Here is a 15479-nt window from a genome sequence, read left to right as displayed (position 1 = left end):
GCAACAGTGCAATCACACGGATCAAACAATTCTATGCTTGACTTTCTCCGGCAGCATGCTCTTATAACTCGATCTTATCTTCGAAAGCCCTGACTTAAGTCAACCTGGTAAAAAGGTTATCAATTGGTTAATATTCCTATCGCTGATCTGGATGCGCCAAAAGAACAAAATCATTTCATGAAAATTGTTTACATTTCCTCCGCAACTTGCTTCTTACTTTCTCTTACTACTATAGCTCTTCAGTCCCGTTTTTCTTCATATAAAATCTTTTGAATACAGGTCCATTTCTTCTACTCTTCTTCCCTTACGACTGGCTGCGAGTGGTACGCTTGTTGACCTCGCCCTTGACCTTCTCAGCACCAGTGGCGCTGGCCTCAGCAGCCTTGTCCTTGACTTGCTTGGCCTTGTCGGAAGCCTTCTCAGCAGTCTGCTGGACAGCGGGAGACTTGCCCAGGTTGAAGAGGACAGCAATCAGGCCAGCGGCAGTAAGGATGACAGCGACAAAGCCACCAGCAACCTCAGGGACGAACTTGATAGCCTGGATGGGGTCCTGAGCGGCAATAGCCTTGAAAAGGTCGATCTTCTCGGTGATGTAGTGAACAGGGTCCTCCATGAAGTTCAGGTCGCTAGGGGATCGGGGCTTGTCCTCCTTCTTGGGCTTATCAGCCTCAGCGAGGGCCTTCTCGATAGGGTGCTTGATACCGAAGGTCTCCTCGGCAAGCTTGTTAGCATCCTCAATAGAGTGGCCAATGTAGATGTTATCGAAGAGAATGTCGTTCTGCATGGTCCAGATCTCGAAGCCAATAGCTCCCATAGGCTCGAAGTTGGCAGGGGTCTTGTCCTCAAAGAAGTTGGGGTTCTTAATCTTGCGGGGAGCCCAGGTGCCCTTGTATGCGGGGTTCTCGATGTAGGGTGCAGTCCACTTGCCCTTGTAGTCGGGGTTTCGCTTCATGGGCTTAGTCCAAGGACCACAGCCAGAGGCATCACCACACTTGGGGTTGGGGACAGTAGGGGCGATCCAGTCACCATCCTCCTCGTCATCCCAGTCCTCAGGCTTCTGGGCCTCGGGGTCGGGAATGGTAACGGGCTCGTCCTCGAGCCAGTCCTCAGGCTTGGTAGCCTCCTCATCGACAACCTCGAAGGGGGCATCCTCGTCCCAATCCTCAGGCTTCTTGGCCTCAGGGTCGGGAATGCGGGCCTCGTCGACCCAGTCCTCGGGCTTCTTGTCATCGACATCGTCAACCTCGGCGGGGGGGTTGACGGCGGGGGAGAAATCCTCCAAGAGGCTGCCTGTCTTGACCTCCTCGTTGTTCTGCTTAATCGCGTAGGTGTTGTTGGGGTGGACAATCAGAGTGTAGAGCTCCGAGGTCTTGGTGATCTTAGCAGTAGGGGGAGATTCGAGATGCTTCTCCTCGTACTCGCCGGTCTTGGGGTTCTTGTGGTTGAAGATGAAATGAACCTTGTTGGTGTGACCACACTTGTCAGGGCCAAACATGATCACATAAGGAGTGGTGTTGGCAAACTCTTCTTGGTGAAGAGCCTTGTTATCCCGAAGGAGCTTCATGTAGGCACCGCCACACTCGAGGCCATCTGGGAACAAAATGTCAGCATGCGCGATCAGTCTGCAGGTTGAAGGCAGTGCTTACTCTGTAGCTTAACCTCGTACTGGACGACAAGAGTCTTGCCCTTGTTGTCAATCTTCTTGGGGAACTTGGCGGAGATGGCGTGGTGAGCGGCAGGGTTCTTGACAACAAGACCCTTATCACCATCAATTCCCTTGTACTTGACAGGCTCCTCAACAGCCCACTCGCCGACGTATGCCCATTCCTCCTCGGTCCCAGATGTGTCCTTCTTCGCATGAGAGGGTTGCCAGCGCTGGTCCCAGTCGTCGGTAAATTGCTCAAGGAAATCAGCCTTGAGGTTGGTAGGCTGTGCGGTGAAGCGTTAGCTATCAATCAACCATATCATGAGCTCATGGAGAGCTAGGTAGGAACCGTATGGAGCTCCAGTGCGTCTGCATGAGAACTTACAGTAAAGGTGGGAAGCTTATCGGGAGCGGAGGGAGAAGCCTCCTTTACGTCCTCGGCGTGGACGTTGCCGGTAAGCATGGCAGCCGACATGGCCGCCGCGACAGCGTTGAACTTCATGGTGGAAGAAGCGACGAGATAGCTCGGGAAAATGAGTTCCAGACGTCACTGACGGAGCTGCGGGGATGGAGGGGAAGAAAAAGAAAAGAAACACGATCGAGAGACGTGCAACTGCTGAAGAGGATTACAGTTGATGAAGGGACTCCCAGCGCTCGAGCAGATTACAGAAATCCAAGAGTGAGGTGAATTGGATGAAATAAAGAAGCGAGAGGTGGCGTCTTAACAAAAGAGTGGAGAGCTTCTGCTTAGTGTTGAGGACACGTAGAAGCTCAGAGCCGCTACGGGTACAAGTTTCAGGGATCATGAACCGACAGGTGCAGTGCAGGGCGGGGGGAGGTGGGAGATGTGGCCCCGAAGCCACTAAGGCAGGAAGGTGCGGCTGCCACTGTCAGGTACTGGGGGCGGGGGATTTGGTGCGAAAGCCTCGGTTTGGCAGTTGCAAACAGCAGCCAGTCCCATAGAAGGCTCGAGAACAAGAAGGCGTGTAGAGCGATTGGCGGATGAATTCCATTGTCAATCTAGGCCAAGGATAGTTTATTAAGATGGCCGAGAAGAGTAGCAATTGTAACGGCGCATTGAACAACAGGCGTACCGGTCTTCGACGACGGTTTCATGGCCAGCCGCTAGTCTTACAGCTTCAAGAGATAGTTTACAGCCGAACAAGTTGACCAGGGCGCATTGCCTACCACATTACTGTACCTTGCTCAAGGAAATAGTGGATGATTCAATAAGACTTCTAATTAGCTAAAACAGTTCCTACATGGTTAACTTGATGAGCCCAGTTTATGTTTCAACAGGCTTACAGAGGTTAATTGTCTTTTCTCCGCATTGTCAGTGACATCAGTGGTAAGTAAAACAATTGCGTCTAGAGGCTACCCTAGACTCGAGGATTGTAAAATACTGAATTATGGGTTGCTAAGCCATCTTAAGGTTCTTGGGGCAGGGGTCCATGGGATACGATTATTACAAAGTGACATTGTGGCGTCAAGGGCATTGTGTATTATGTCAAGCATATCGATGAAGCCGTCATTTGAAGTTTGTGGAGTTAACGATATACGATAAACCAAATCAATTTAATGGTCAAACCGTGAACATTGCAAGCTGAAGCTGAAGCTGAAGCACGCATTGGCGTCAGGAACTCTTTCTTCTAGAGGATTCTCTGAAAATGCGATTCAATTGGCTTCGCGCTTTGAACATGCATCGTAAGACCCTCATTTCGCTTGTTTACAAGCTAACGTTTGAAGCACCCGATTGGGAAACATGAGCCAATCACAAGCCGAAGCCCCACACCAAACACAACCCCAGTGGTCAGGCTGCGAGGTGTAAGTTAAATCACCAGCAAAGCAAAGCAAAGCATGTTGAGATCAAGATTGTGGTTACGCAGAGCGCAAGAAAAAGTGAGGTATTGTATTCATGCTCATATGCCGAGCCATATGTGAACGCGAAAAATTACCCAAAAAAGTTTGTCCGTGAAAATCGATGTAGCCCATTGACTAGGCCTTCATCATGCTATCCAACACGTATCACATTTGAAAAATTCAAACTCCAATCATTACCGCTGTAGTGAAACCCATTAAATCCTTCCCTTCTACCAACCAGATACCCAAAGCAGGCTACCCAATTTACAGAGCGAAGATGGCGGCAGCGAGACCGAGGAAGGAGACACCACCGACGAGGGCAGTAGCGGCGTTGCCAGTCTCGCTGACCTCAGCAGCGGTGCCGGTAGCAGTGCCGGAGCTGGCCTCGGAGTCGGACTCGGTGGCAGAAGCACCGGTCTCGGTAGCATCAGCGTCGGTAGCGGTGGCAGCGGAGGCGCTGTCAGTGCCAGTGGCCTTCTCAGCGGCGGAAGAGGCAGCCTCGGAGGCCTTGCTCTTGGAGTCGGGGACGGCGGTACCACGGGGAGTACCATCGACGGACTTCCAGTAGTTGTCGGCGATACAGTCCTCGAGACAGGCGGAGTACTTGGCAGTGTCGGCCTCAGAGCCCTTGCCCTTGGGGCAGGCAGCAACACACTCGGTGGTCTTGTTGATGTCGTCCTCGTTAGGAGAAGGGACCTATTATGTTTGTTAGACTCATGAATGATTGACCGTGTAGGAATTGTGACATACGGTGATACAGTAAGACTGGCACTTGACATCACCAGCCTCACACTCATCGAGACAGTCCATCTGGGACTGCTGAGCGGGGGACATGGCGACGGTCTTGCTCTGGGCAGCGGCCATGGTGGCGAAAGCGCCGGCAACGAAGATGGAGGTGAAACGCATGTTGATGGTTTTCGGGTGTTGGTATTAGAGAATTAGTTGTGTAAAGTTGTAGAGATAGTACTCAAAAGCGAGAGTGGGAAGTAAAAGTCTGGTCTAACGAATGACGGACAGATAGATATTGACAACGAGGGTGAAGAGAGAAAGGAAAGAACAGAAGCACGCGACGGGGTAGCCCAGTCCTTTTATGAATAACACGAGCAACCAGCAGAATGGCAAAGCTGAGCAAAGCAGATCGAGCAAAGCAAAGCCGTTCAAAGGGGCACCCCCTCAGGTCAGGCAACCGACCAACCAACAGATTCCCATTCGAGTCTAGAAGAGACTAGAGCAAAGTCTCAGACCCCGTCACCCTAGTCCTTAGGCCTCTTTAGTTTGGCCTGGGGAGAGGCCGTGAGAGTGAATGGAAGTCGACAGCAGAGCAGGAAGCGCCAAGGCTGTACAGAGTACACCCCCGGGTCATCGGGGGGATAGGGATCCATTAGGTCCATGTCTCGAGGTGGGACAAGGAACATGGGGGTATGGAAAAAAGGGAAAGAGACCCATGATGGCGCTAGGATTGGTGCCATTAGGGAATAGGGATCCATAAATTTGATCAGGAAGAGAAGATTGTGGACTGAGAAAGACCCATCATCTCCTACGGGTTGATCAATCCGCTTTGCCGTCTCTGTTCTGAACTGTTGTGTGTTCTGCACGCATGATGCATGTGTTATTCGGGGTCCCGTATCATGGCAACGCATAGCATGAGGGGGACTTTTGGGCCACGCAAACCCCCTCAACTATCCTCACACAACACAGCACACTTTATACGTCGTGCCACAAACATTAGGCTTGATCAAGTTAATTAGAGTCTGTTGAGTTACAATCGGACAGTAGCGAGGAAAGACGAAAGAGGAGACTGAACAAGGGGCGTGAGATTTCGTTGTCGATCCATCGGGTATGTAACTTAGGATGAGGTGCTGTAGTTAATTTACTGAGTGTGATCAGATCAGACTCAGAGTGATATCTGGGGAAGCTTGGGAAAGCCTAAGCCCACCGAACCTCAATTTTAAATTTGCAAGCCATGATCCAGAAAACCACCACTAATTTGCCAGCCCGCATATGGGTTGACTGGGGGAGGAAACGTCTGTAATTCCGGCTCAGTGCAGATCTTGAAGTTTTCTACCCTTGCTCGTTTGCACTTTTGTCTCCCAATGATTATCTCTTTCTCTCTTTTTGCCTCTGCTCAGATGATCGATAGACTCGGCTGAGACTCATGATACCTTGAGCCTTGGCCTTGAGGCTTCAGGAAAGACGTTGGGGTCAAAAACAAACTAGACCCACATGGAGTGATCCCTCTCCTCCACTTTGACCATCAACCTGTCCGTCCGTCCATCATCCATCCATCATGACCAGCTTCGCCTCCGAAACCTCGTGTTGCTGAACGACATGGCCACCAAACTAACCTTTTTGCCCTAAGAGTGTGTATGTGTTGTGTGCCTTTCTGTCAGAAATTAACCCTCTTCTTACTCTAATTTGCACTTCTCAGTTGTTCTCATGTTTGCTTTCTTTCTCAGCGTCTAACTTTAGCTTCCTACACTAGTGGAGGATCTCAGAAATCGATTGGACTCGAGGGTGTCTCAGGGGGTGACCATGCCGTCCATAGCCTAGGCCAGACAATAATAGACGAGGCCAAGGATGGAGGGAGGGTTAGCGGAAGTACGCCCGAGACTTTAATCCATCAGGCAGTGCTTGCAATGCAATCCAGCCAATGCAACGTCCTTGACTAAGGACTGTACAGTAAACAACAACAATAACAATCCTACAGTGAAGCCATATAGAACGGTTAAACTTTCTTACAGTACGTGCAGCAATATTTACTGCAAACTCTATAGATATATCTAATGATGTAAAGAAACACATCTCAAACCATTTTGAGGCCTTTTCGGCGTCAAAAAACTATCCATCGCGGGCCGAGGAATTGAAGACCATTCTGGAGAATCTAGAGAATCTAAAGGGACTCTACTCTGTTTGGTTAAACACCAGCGTCATACCAATGCATTGTCACTACCCAACAAACTCTCTCTATTTGCCTCTTTACCTCAAAGAGACAAGAAAGAAACACACGGCTCATCTTTTGGCGCGTGTGTCGGAAGCTGAAAGCCTGCAAAGTGTGGGTGAAGACTGAAGACTTGCTGTCACCTGCAAAAGCCGTCGGCTCATGCTCCCTCTCACCATGAATGAATACGAGCCCTGCAGCAATGGAACACACCCTGGTCCTCCCCGTCCATCCCCATATTGAAGATGCCGTAGCGTCCATATGCCTCTTGTTATTAGGGGCATCTCTGCTGTAGCCTGTACTGCCACTGGACGGCTATTGTAACCTGGACCAGGCAGGGGCTTGGCCTCCCGGCACCGGCGCTGTGACCTGAAAATGGCCATTCGAACCAGGTCCAGGGCCAAGACCAAGAAAAAAGATGCTCTTTTCTCATCAAACGAGACAGCATAAATTAATTAATATTATCCACCTATTCTATGATCGAGACGCTGTGGCTTTTCCAAGGTCTTTGTCTACCAATTAGGTAGGTGTTTATATTTCAAACTTTGAGTCATCAAGATATGAGATGAACCCTTGAGTTAATGCATTGACCCGTTGCCCCGTTGTTTAAACGGACGGAGTATCCGTCTCTCTTCCTAGTTTCTGTAATAGACGAAGCTTCATGGGACAAAAGTGAGTCGCTGACCTCTGGACCGTTCTCGGCTGTTCCGTCCCCGTACCTATTCATAGCTCGCTTGCCACCAAAACGACAGACGCAATACAACATCAGATCCAAGCATCAACGCCGATGGCCTGTTACTACGCTGGACGCATAGAATCGAGATGACAAGAAGAAAAATCTGTCTCATGAATGCGCAATGCTATGTTTGGTGGACAAACAACGAAATGGACAAAAGGAAATAAGATCAGCCACCGTTTTCAAGCTACTGTTTCCAATTCTTCATTAGACTGTCTTGAGTTCAACAGCCGTAACTTCACAAATCCCCCAAATGGATAATTTCTCGTCTTCAATTGGACGGGTTCTCTCATCTTCAGAGAAACGGTGACGCTTGTGATGGCACAGGGCACCAACTGAGCTGGACTGCTTTTGGTTTCCAGCCACTAAGAAGCTCTAAAACTCTGGGCTCAAGCAGTTGCGGCGTCGGGTTAAGATTGGATCCAGAATGGATACATACGGATAGTCTAGTCTACCAGGATCGAAAATCTAGGTACTACTTTGACCGTGATATCATCTCATTTCCCTGTGCATCACAAGCTGTTATACTCAGACCGCCACAGCCGCTGTCGCTGCCACTTCCGACTTCCGACGGCTGCTCCGTTCTCTGACTAAAAAATCCTCCAAAGAAAAGATGGCAGCTGAGCAACAGCGCCAAACTGGCGATGCCCTCATCACTTCAGAGGACCCTAACCACCCCGCCAACCTGATCCCTTCGCTATGCGCAAAGTTCTGGACTCTGGGCTGGGTCACGGGTACTGGAGGTGGCTGCTCTATTCGAGATGAGTATGTCCGTGTCTGTGTCTATGTCACTTGAAATTCCATCATTTTTGACCCATCGGTTTACCCCGCGACCCCGCGATCATGAGTTGGAGGAGGCGTAGATGTCTACTCTCATGAGGCTCAAGTGAACATCACCATACTGTCTTTTCAAGTGAAAAGAATACTTAGATTATTTCTCCATGAGTCTCTGCTTCATCCATACGTGTGATACTTACATCATGGCCATAGTGATCTCGTATACATCGCCCCCTCAGGCGTCCAAAAAGAGCTTATGAAAAACACCGACATCTATGTCATGGCACTCTCCGAGCAGGACCCCAACCATAACAAGATCAACCAGCGTACATACCTGCGCTCGCCTCCTTGCTACAAGCCTTCTCAGTGCACTCCCCTGTTCCTCGCTGCTTTCACCCGCCGAGGAGCTGGCTGCTGCATCCACACTCACTCACAATGGGCTGTCCTTGTCACTCTCCTGCTTGAATCTCAAGGCCCTGGAAAGGACCGCGTTTTTGAGATTAACAACATCGAGCAGATCAAGGGCTTTGGTCGGGGTATGAACAAAACTGGCAACTTGGGATATCATGACACCCTTCGCATTCCTGTTATTGAGAACACTCCTCATGAAGAGGATCTGACTGAGTATCTTGAGGAGGCTATGGAGAAGTACCCTGACACATATGCTGTGCTCGTGCGTCGTCATGGTGTCTATGTCTGGGGCGACAATGTCCACAAGGCCAAGACCCAATGTGAGAGGTAAGGAATCAGGATTGAACCAGTTCCACACAGACAGCGATACTGACACGCTGCAGTCTCGATTACCTGTTTCAACTTGCTGTTGAAATGAAGAAGCTTGGCCTTCCTTGGATCAGCGAAGTCGAACAGATCGCCCCTCAGCGAACGTAGGCAAGAAGGTTGTACTTCAATGAATGATGCAGATTTCATAGACAGCTTGAAGGTGCGGAATGATTGGTGTAAATGGGGTAGTACTTGAAAATGAAAAGTTGGGCGGAGAAAAGGATACCAAAGTTTCAAAGGGGTAAACATACAACCCGACCGTCTAATGCTCATGATGGTCATATGCAATGCATATGGAGGGTCATAAATGAGCTTCTGTGAATTCAGTCCGCCCATGATGTGAGCCTTATCACAGTACAATTGCGCAAATCAGGGAACCCATCATTTCATTACTATGAAACTGAATGACTATAATTCTATAGCTCATCCCTAGCCCGTTCCTGCTCAACAACCTCAGGCTCCTCCCACATCCTCTTTTTCGGGTTAGGAACATTATTCTCCTCACTCTCAGGAATATTTCCAAGCTCATCCGCATTCCTGACAACATTCACAATCTTATCCACCTCCTCCAAAATCTCAGCTTCTTTACCAGTGTCAACCTGAATAGTAGGCAAATCATCGCCAGGCAGACCATCAACTGGAACACCCTTGCTCGGCTCCCCTGCCTCTTCAATCTTGCCTGATCCAGACCCTGCGTGCATCACGGCGCTACCAGCCGAGGTCCCCAAACCGAAAACCAACCTCAGCGGTAGCCAAACGAGCCACCACATAGGTCCATATAGCAATCGTCTAAAGAGTAGCCAACCGAGTGTCACACCCAGCATATAAAACGCCGTCTGGAGATACCACGTATCACTCTTCTGCGATCGCAGCAAAGTTCCCAGTAAATCCTTTGAGCTCGCCAGCATCGAGTCAAGATCCGTATACGACTCGTTCAGCTGCTTCAGCGCAGCAGAAGACTCGGTCAATGTCTCGTGCGCAAACTCGCTGCGTGCCAGCTCCGCCTGAATAAGGTCGTGCGTGCGTCGTAGAGCATTAGTCACGTTGGCGCTCGCCCCGACAGTCTGCTGGTCCTCTTCAGTAAGGCTCGATTGCTGCTGCTGCTGAGGGTGGTGATGGTGACGTTGGGGACGGGTGGTCTTTTCGTCGTCGGGGTAGAGGGAGTTGTTTTCGGATGCTGGCTGCGAAAATGATGTAAGGAGTAGTTCTCGTTCTCGCCTTTGCGCCAGGGCAAGGTTTTGTTTCGCCGCCAATCGTGCTTTTCGGAAGGATAGACGACATCTGCATAGTATTAGACATAGTTCAGGGCAAATTTCCAGTATAAGTCGTACCCGTCGAGTTCCTTTCCAATCTTTTCAACGCCCTCTTTCAGCCTGGCCTTATCATGCTCCGCGCCACGCAAGAATTCCACCTCTTCCTGCAGAAGCTCATGTTCTTCCTCTCCATCTCTTAAAGTGCTTGTAATTTCCGCGCTGAGCTCGCCGCTTTCACTGTTGTCCTCGTCTGTCGTCAGGGGCACGGAGCCAGGTTGGAATTTCAGTGTTCCGAGTCGGTCGATGAGCTCCTTAAGCTGTATCGTGGTTTCTTGTAGAGCTGTCAAGCGCTCTTGTAAACCCTCAAAAGACATGGCAGGCTTATTAGAATTGTGAAATTATGTCGAGGGAGAAAATTGACAAGTATGTACGTGCTGTGTAAGTCGATCTCGAAACGTGGTCCATTAGCACCATGACGTTGCAGGGTCAAGCACCGCCCCTTTAGAACAATATGCATCTACCGAGGTACATCTCCGACCTCGAAATTTCAGCATCGTGAAGCTTGAATAACGGTTGATTAGGTGTATTAACGACCACGCCCAACACCCTCGCTTCGTTAAATTCGCCAAGTCGCTGCACGCCGTGCTACCACCGTCGAGATGATCACAAAATTCATGACCGAGGTCTCGGCCAAGTTCAACCCGTTCTCGACCTGCGCAAAGCCCGCTCGACTGTTCCTCACATTTCTACCTCCGAACGCCCGAGCCAATGGAACAAACATCACATCTACTATTCTACCCCGAACTTCGAAAGAACCTAGCTCTCTACGGGTGAAGTTCAGTATGTTGCCTTAAATAACTATGTTGGAGGGGCCAATGGCTAACCAGGCGCAGAGGATGGCAAAGAGCTCACCTTTGACTGCCAGAAGATCAACATCAAGGGGCTTGTCGAGGAGGTGGACCGACACTCACGTCAATTGCAGAAGGCAGCCGATTTGACCGATTAAAATACCACTTTACTGTATCATTATCATGCATCCACGGCGTTGAGGAAACGACTCATGTACATCACGAATCCCAGCGGGATACACGAGTCTTGTATAATATTACGACAATTGGCATCATTTTTTATATTGTTCTGAATATCTTTATGTGCTCGACTTTTGTGAAGACTACCTGTCTACCAGACATAATCCTTTTATGCAAGATGGTCTAAATACACTTAAGCAGAGGCACCGCTGATGAAGAACCACTTGTCAATGGAAGCGTCGATCTTCTCAGCGGGAAGCTCCTCGTGAGAGGGCAGGGGAGGGAGCTGGTCAGGGCTGACGCGAGAAGGAGAGTTCTGGACAGTGACGTTGGTGCTATAAAGGAGTTAGTATGGACCTTGTAACTTATCATGATGAGAAACTTACGTGGAAACACCGCCAGCGGGGGTCTTGCCAGTGACGAGACGCTCCCAGGCCTCGGCGCACTCGCGGACAACATCAAGAGCGTAGCTAGAAAAGGTTGTTAGTCTTGAATTGACCAAGTCGAACTGATTAGACTCACCTCTTGTTCTTGCACTCGCCAGTGAAAGCGAACTGGTTCTCGGGCTTGCCATCGGGAATCTTGTAGATACGGAACCACTCGTTGGTGGCACGGAGAAGGCCGGGCAGGTGTCGCTCGACGTCCTCGACGTCGTTCAGCTTGGAGGCGAGAGGGTCGTTGACATCAATGACAATGACCTTCCAGTCAGTCTCCTCCTCGTCGAGGAGAGCCATGACACCGAGAACCTTGACCTGCTTGACCTGGCCAGGGTAACCGACGAGCTCACCGATCTCGCAGACATCGAGAGGGTCGTTGTCACCCTTGGCCTTGGTCTCAGGGTGAACGGAGTTGGGGTCCTCCCAGGTCTAATGAGGAAGTTAGCGATGTGCTTGGAGTCCACGTCAGATTGGGGTAATAACATACCTGGGGGAAGGCACCGTAGTTCCAGAGGTAACCCTTGTGGGGGAAGCAGTTGCGGACGTATCGAAGCTTGCCCTTCTTGATGTCCTGCTTGATGGGGTTGAGGAGCTCCTCCTTGGAGATCTAGAGAGGGATTTTGTTAGCATCACTTTTTGTTTTGTTGGTCTGGGCAGCGATTGCGCCATGGAGGGGGGAGGGGTAAATGTTGAGGCACACGACAGCTTTAGATGAGAGGAAACAAGCATTGTGAAGAGGATATGAGGGCAAAATAGCAACAATTGACGAAGTAGAACATACCTCAAGCTTAGCGTTGGTCCATCGAGGAATCTCAACGATCATGTTCAGGATGTTCTGCTCCTGGTTGGCGTAGAGAGGAATATCGTGGAAAGGAGAGACGGGCTGGCCATCCTTCTCGATGTAGACGCGGTGCTCGAGGGTGTTGGGAGCCGCAACCTTGCGGACGGTGTAGTTGGAGGCCATGTCGGGCTGTTGCTTTGAGACTGGTCCGGTGGGTGAAGAGGAGGAGGAAAAGTGTCGAGCAATCTGAGCTGTCCGACGGGAAGAGATTTTGGAGGTTGACGTAGCAGAGGGAAGGGGAGAGGATGGAGGGGGCGGGGCACTGTTTCTCCCGCCCGAGCCTGAGCCTGTAGCAGCGACAGGGCTGCGTGCTGAGGAGGAAGACATGTAATTGGCCCGTCCAGGTAGGTGAGATGGTAACAGTGGTAACGGCGCTGCGGATGGCCTATTCAGCGGTGTTCCAGTGCCTGTAGTGCGTAGCGACCTCTGTAGCAGAAGCCGTGGACCTTGAGACCGGAGCATCAACAGCAAGCGTCTTTGAGGGGCCGCCTGGAGTGGAGCTGCCCCGGAGAGAAGGAATAAAAGAGAGGGATGAGAGGCCTTAAGGGACCGAGAAGGTTATATTAAGAAGCAGACACCTAGGTATACGGTGAGCGCAGTGCAATACACGGGATATTGCCGTGTCTGGTTGGGTATATTTTGACTTACACCGCGGTCGTCGGCTGTTGTGTATCAAAAGAGACCGAGGTCTTTATTTTTTGCATGGTCAAGGTCAAGCGGGAATTGGAATCGGTCAGCGGAAGATATTGACCGAGACCTAACTCATCTTGGATGTCATGATGGGTCTCGGTTGTGCTAAATTGGCCTGTCTTCTTTACCGTATCATATCCACACAGCGCAACCCATGGACCGAAAAATCAAGGCCATGACTGATAAGTCTAGCATCAGTCTCATCTAGAAACATTCAGTAGCTTAGAAGATAAAAGACTTTCTATGATAACTGTCAATTCAATCAAACAAAGATCTCAATTGGTCCTGACACGATCACGCATGATCGCATTCAATATTTCATGAGATGTCGCTTTGCTCCGATCACGGAGCCACTCGAAGTATACTATCAGCCAACGCATCCAATCACGCCATAGGCATAAGTAGAGGCTTTAGAAAAGCTCCATTAGATATTCATTCTGACAATGCATCTATCATTTCGCTCTCCCCTTTATAAAATAATCACTTGCAGCCTTTTGTGCGAGTGAGCCACCGCGGTGTTGGCGAGAGTTAAGAGTCCAGTTGCTTTGGGCGGCTTCTTCTGTGACGACCTATGGAAAAAAAAAGGAATACAACAATCATTTGACCATAACCGAAGATTAAACTGACCACAATGAATGATATTTTGCATATATATGCGTAGAAGGACATGTTCCGTACTCGCAATCATGATCATCTCATATAGGCAGGTCTAACTTCTCAGACCAGAAGTCATTTTAAAGCTTTGTTGGCTCCACGACTGAGTTAAATCATGGGATGTCAACACGTATCACGGGTCTTGGTAAAACTAACAAAATCGATCTGATTCAACTAACAAGAAAAGCCAAGCAGTACTTGTAGGATATAAACATACAATACCTCAAAGCAACCCATCAGTACACCAAACAAACAAAAGCCGGGAATTTGCGATAAGCCAACCAAGCAAACTTAAACAACAGCAAGCAAGGTTTCCCGCTTGCTTAAACAAACAAACAGAGCCTGCAGAAGTCCCCGCGGCAATCACGAGAAACCAACTCTAGACTGCATATTCTGTAATCATCCATTTAGCCAGCGACTTCATCGTAAACAGAGGACTTAGTACCCCTTTGCTCCCGAGGCGAAGCATCGGACTCCACCGTGGCGGCCTCAGACTGTACGGGAGACATACGATCGTTGGTGGTCTGCGGCTCCTTGCCCTTTCCTCCAAGAGTCGGGGATCGGCTCTGAACGGGGGTGGAGAAACCCTCAGGCTCGGGTCGCCAATCTCGAAGATCATCTTCTGCGTCGTTCAGGATCTGTCGAGCCTGCGAAGAGTGTTGGTAGGAGCCTCGAGTATCGCCAGGCACAACAGGTGAGTCGTCAAGGAGCTCCAAAAGGCGTCGCCCATGCTTGGCTAGGATGATCTGCTTCTCGGCGCGTTCAATAGTGGCAGCGAACTCAGCAGCGTAAGCCTCCTTGAGCTTCTGTCGGGTCTAGAGATTGCGTCAGTACTGGCCAGGGAGCCGGTGTAAGTCGCAACATACGATGTTTGTCAACTGAGCCTCTGCGACAAGATTCTCAGCCTCAGCTCGCACCAATTCCTGTTCAAGAACAGGCAATCTTGTGCTGCCAGGCTCCTTCAACTTCAGTTTTCCAATTTCGTCGGCAATCTTATCCTTATTCTCTCGGCTGGGCTGCACACTCTTCTCTGTGTTGCGAATGGCCTTGAGGTATGCTCGAGAATCATCAAGCGCATGAGCGTATGCATCTTCCTGCTCACCCATCTCACTCAAGACAACTCCAACCTTGTCTGAGATGTCACTGATGCTGTCATCGCCGGTGTGCTCACCCCATTCTGACAGTTGAGTAGCAATGGAGACTCGTTCACGACCGGCCGTCTCGTGAGCGCCGATGAGGTTGTTCTCGGATTTAATAAGACGGAAGAGCTTACGGGACAACTCAGGCTGAACCTGTCCGCGAAGTGAGTTGAAGGAGAACCCTCCCTTCTTGCTACCAGCAGCAGCGCCGGAGTTCTTGGATTTGTTGGAGCGGATTGAAAGTGCGCGGTTCCTGTGAAAGGATGGCACGTCAACTGGGGATTCTATTGAGAACGATCCATTGCGGGAAGCAGATGCATCAAAGCTAAAGCGTGACATTGTTTTTAGGTATCCGGTAAGTCCGGGTAAATGCGCAGTAGCAGATGAAGGTATGGTGATGGATGTAAATGTTGAGCTTACATGTTGACGGCAAGGTAGATATCTGTATATGATTACTTAAAGTGAGGGAAGGAGCTGCTTGAGCTTGGATCGAATGCGCCTTCCTTTATAGAGTCAGTTTTGGCATCTCATAATGTTAACCACTCTTGCCTGCCATGATGGGACAAATTACAAGGCAGCAACACCATCACTTCACGCGCACAAGTGATAAGCTTACAGAATGAAATAAGGCGACTCAAGAATTCAGCTGAAGAGCCACTTTGAAAGGCAGATCAATGTAAATCGTCTGGGTCTGGGGCTTG

At 49.9% G+C, this 15479-nt stretch overlaps 7 protein-coding genes across 7 annotated transcripts; 2 read left to right on the top strand and 5 right to left on the bottom strand.

Annotated features, from left to right (window-relative positions):
* Positions 1–105: 105 nt before the first annotated feature.
* On the bottom strand, positions 106–2456 carry B0J16DRAFT_327036 (Calreticulin family-domain-containing protein). Its single transcript, XM_046126064.1, has 3 exons — positions 2031–2456; positions 1647–1929; positions 106–1590 (listed from the first exon to the last, which is right to left on the bottom strand). Exons 1-3 carry the CDS (start codon positions 2145–2147, stop codon positions 305–307), a joined length of 1686 nt encoding a protein of 561 aa, XP_045988570.1. The 5' UTR covers positions 2148–2456; the 3' UTR covers positions 106–304.
* A 1060-nt stretch (positions 2457–3516) lies between these two features.
* On the bottom strand, positions 3517–4544 carry B0J16DRAFT_327035 (uncharacterized protein). The gene is made up of 2 exons (XM_046126063.1): positions 4256–4544; positions 3517–4201 (listed from the first exon to the last, which is right to left on the bottom strand). The coding sequence occupies exons 1-2, from the start codon at positions 4409–4411 to the stop codon at positions 3770–3772; spliced, it is 588 nt and encodes a 195-aa protein (XP_045988569.1). The 5' UTR covers positions 4412–4544; the 3' UTR covers positions 3517–3769.
* Positions 4545–7792: 3248 nt separating this feature from the next.
* On the top strand, positions 7793–8844 carry B0J16DRAFT_260430 (class II aldolase/adducin N-terminal; the record flags this gene model as incomplete). Its single annotated transcript, XM_046123246.1, has 3 exons — positions 7793–7944; positions 8170–8694; positions 8751–8844. 3 exons carry the CDS (start codon positions 7793–7795, stop codon positions 8842–8844), a joined length of 771 nt encoding a protein of 256 aa, XP_045988568.1.
* Positions 8845–9152: 308 nt separating this feature from the next.
* Positions 9153–10363, bottom strand: B0J16DRAFT_377389 (uncharacterized protein; the record flags this gene model as incomplete). The annotated part of the gene is made up of 2 exons (XM_046130840.1): positions 9153–10017; positions 10068–10363. 2 exons carry the CDS (start codon positions 10361–10363, stop codon positions 9153–9155), a joined length of 1161 nt encoding a protein of 386 aa, XP_045988567.1.
* Positions 10364–10569: 206 nt separating this feature from the next.
* Positions 10570–11098, top strand: B0J16DRAFT_9193 (ribosomal protein L44). Its single transcript, XM_046134685.1, has 2 exons — positions 10570–10829; positions 10883–11098. Exons 1-2 carry the CDS (start codon positions 10649–10651, stop codon positions 10993–10995), a joined length of 294 nt encoding a protein of 97 aa, XP_045988566.1. The 5' UTR covers positions 10570–10648; the 3' UTR covers positions 10996–11098.
* Positions 11099–11210: 112 nt separating this feature from the next.
* Positions 11211–12418, bottom strand: B0J16DRAFT_258173 (inorganic pyrophosphatase; the record flags this gene model as incomplete). The annotated part of the gene is made up of 5 exons (XM_046123173.1): positions 11211–11352; positions 11404–11487; positions 11540–11883; positions 11942–12061; positions 12236–12418. 5 exons carry the CDS (start codon positions 12416–12418, stop codon positions 11211–11213), a joined length of 873 nt encoding a protein of 290 aa, XP_045988565.1.
* A 1444-nt stretch (positions 12419–13862) lies between these two features.
* B0J16DRAFT_9155 (Eisosome component PIL1-domain-containing protein) lies at positions 13863–15368 on the bottom strand. Its single transcript, XM_046134680.1, has 2 exons — positions 14506–15368; positions 13863–14454 (listed from the first exon to the last, which is right to left on the bottom strand). Exons 1-2 carry the CDS (start codon positions 15115–15117, stop codon positions 14047–14049), a joined length of 1020 nt encoding a protein of 339 aa, XP_045988564.1. The 5' UTR covers positions 15118–15368; the 3' UTR covers positions 13863–14046.
* Positions 15369–15479: the final 111 nt, after the last annotated feature.

This window comes from Fusarium flagelliforme (assembly GCF_020744385.1).
Source record: "Fusarium flagelliforme strain FIESC 12 MPI-CAGE-AA-0113 chromosome Unknown B0J16scaffold_1, whole genome shotgun sequence".
Lineage (NCBI taxonomy): Eukaryota > Fungi > Ascomycota > Sordariomycetes > Hypocreales > Nectriaceae > Fusarium > Fusarium flagelliforme.
This window is presented reverse-complemented; position numbering and strand designations above follow the sequence as displayed.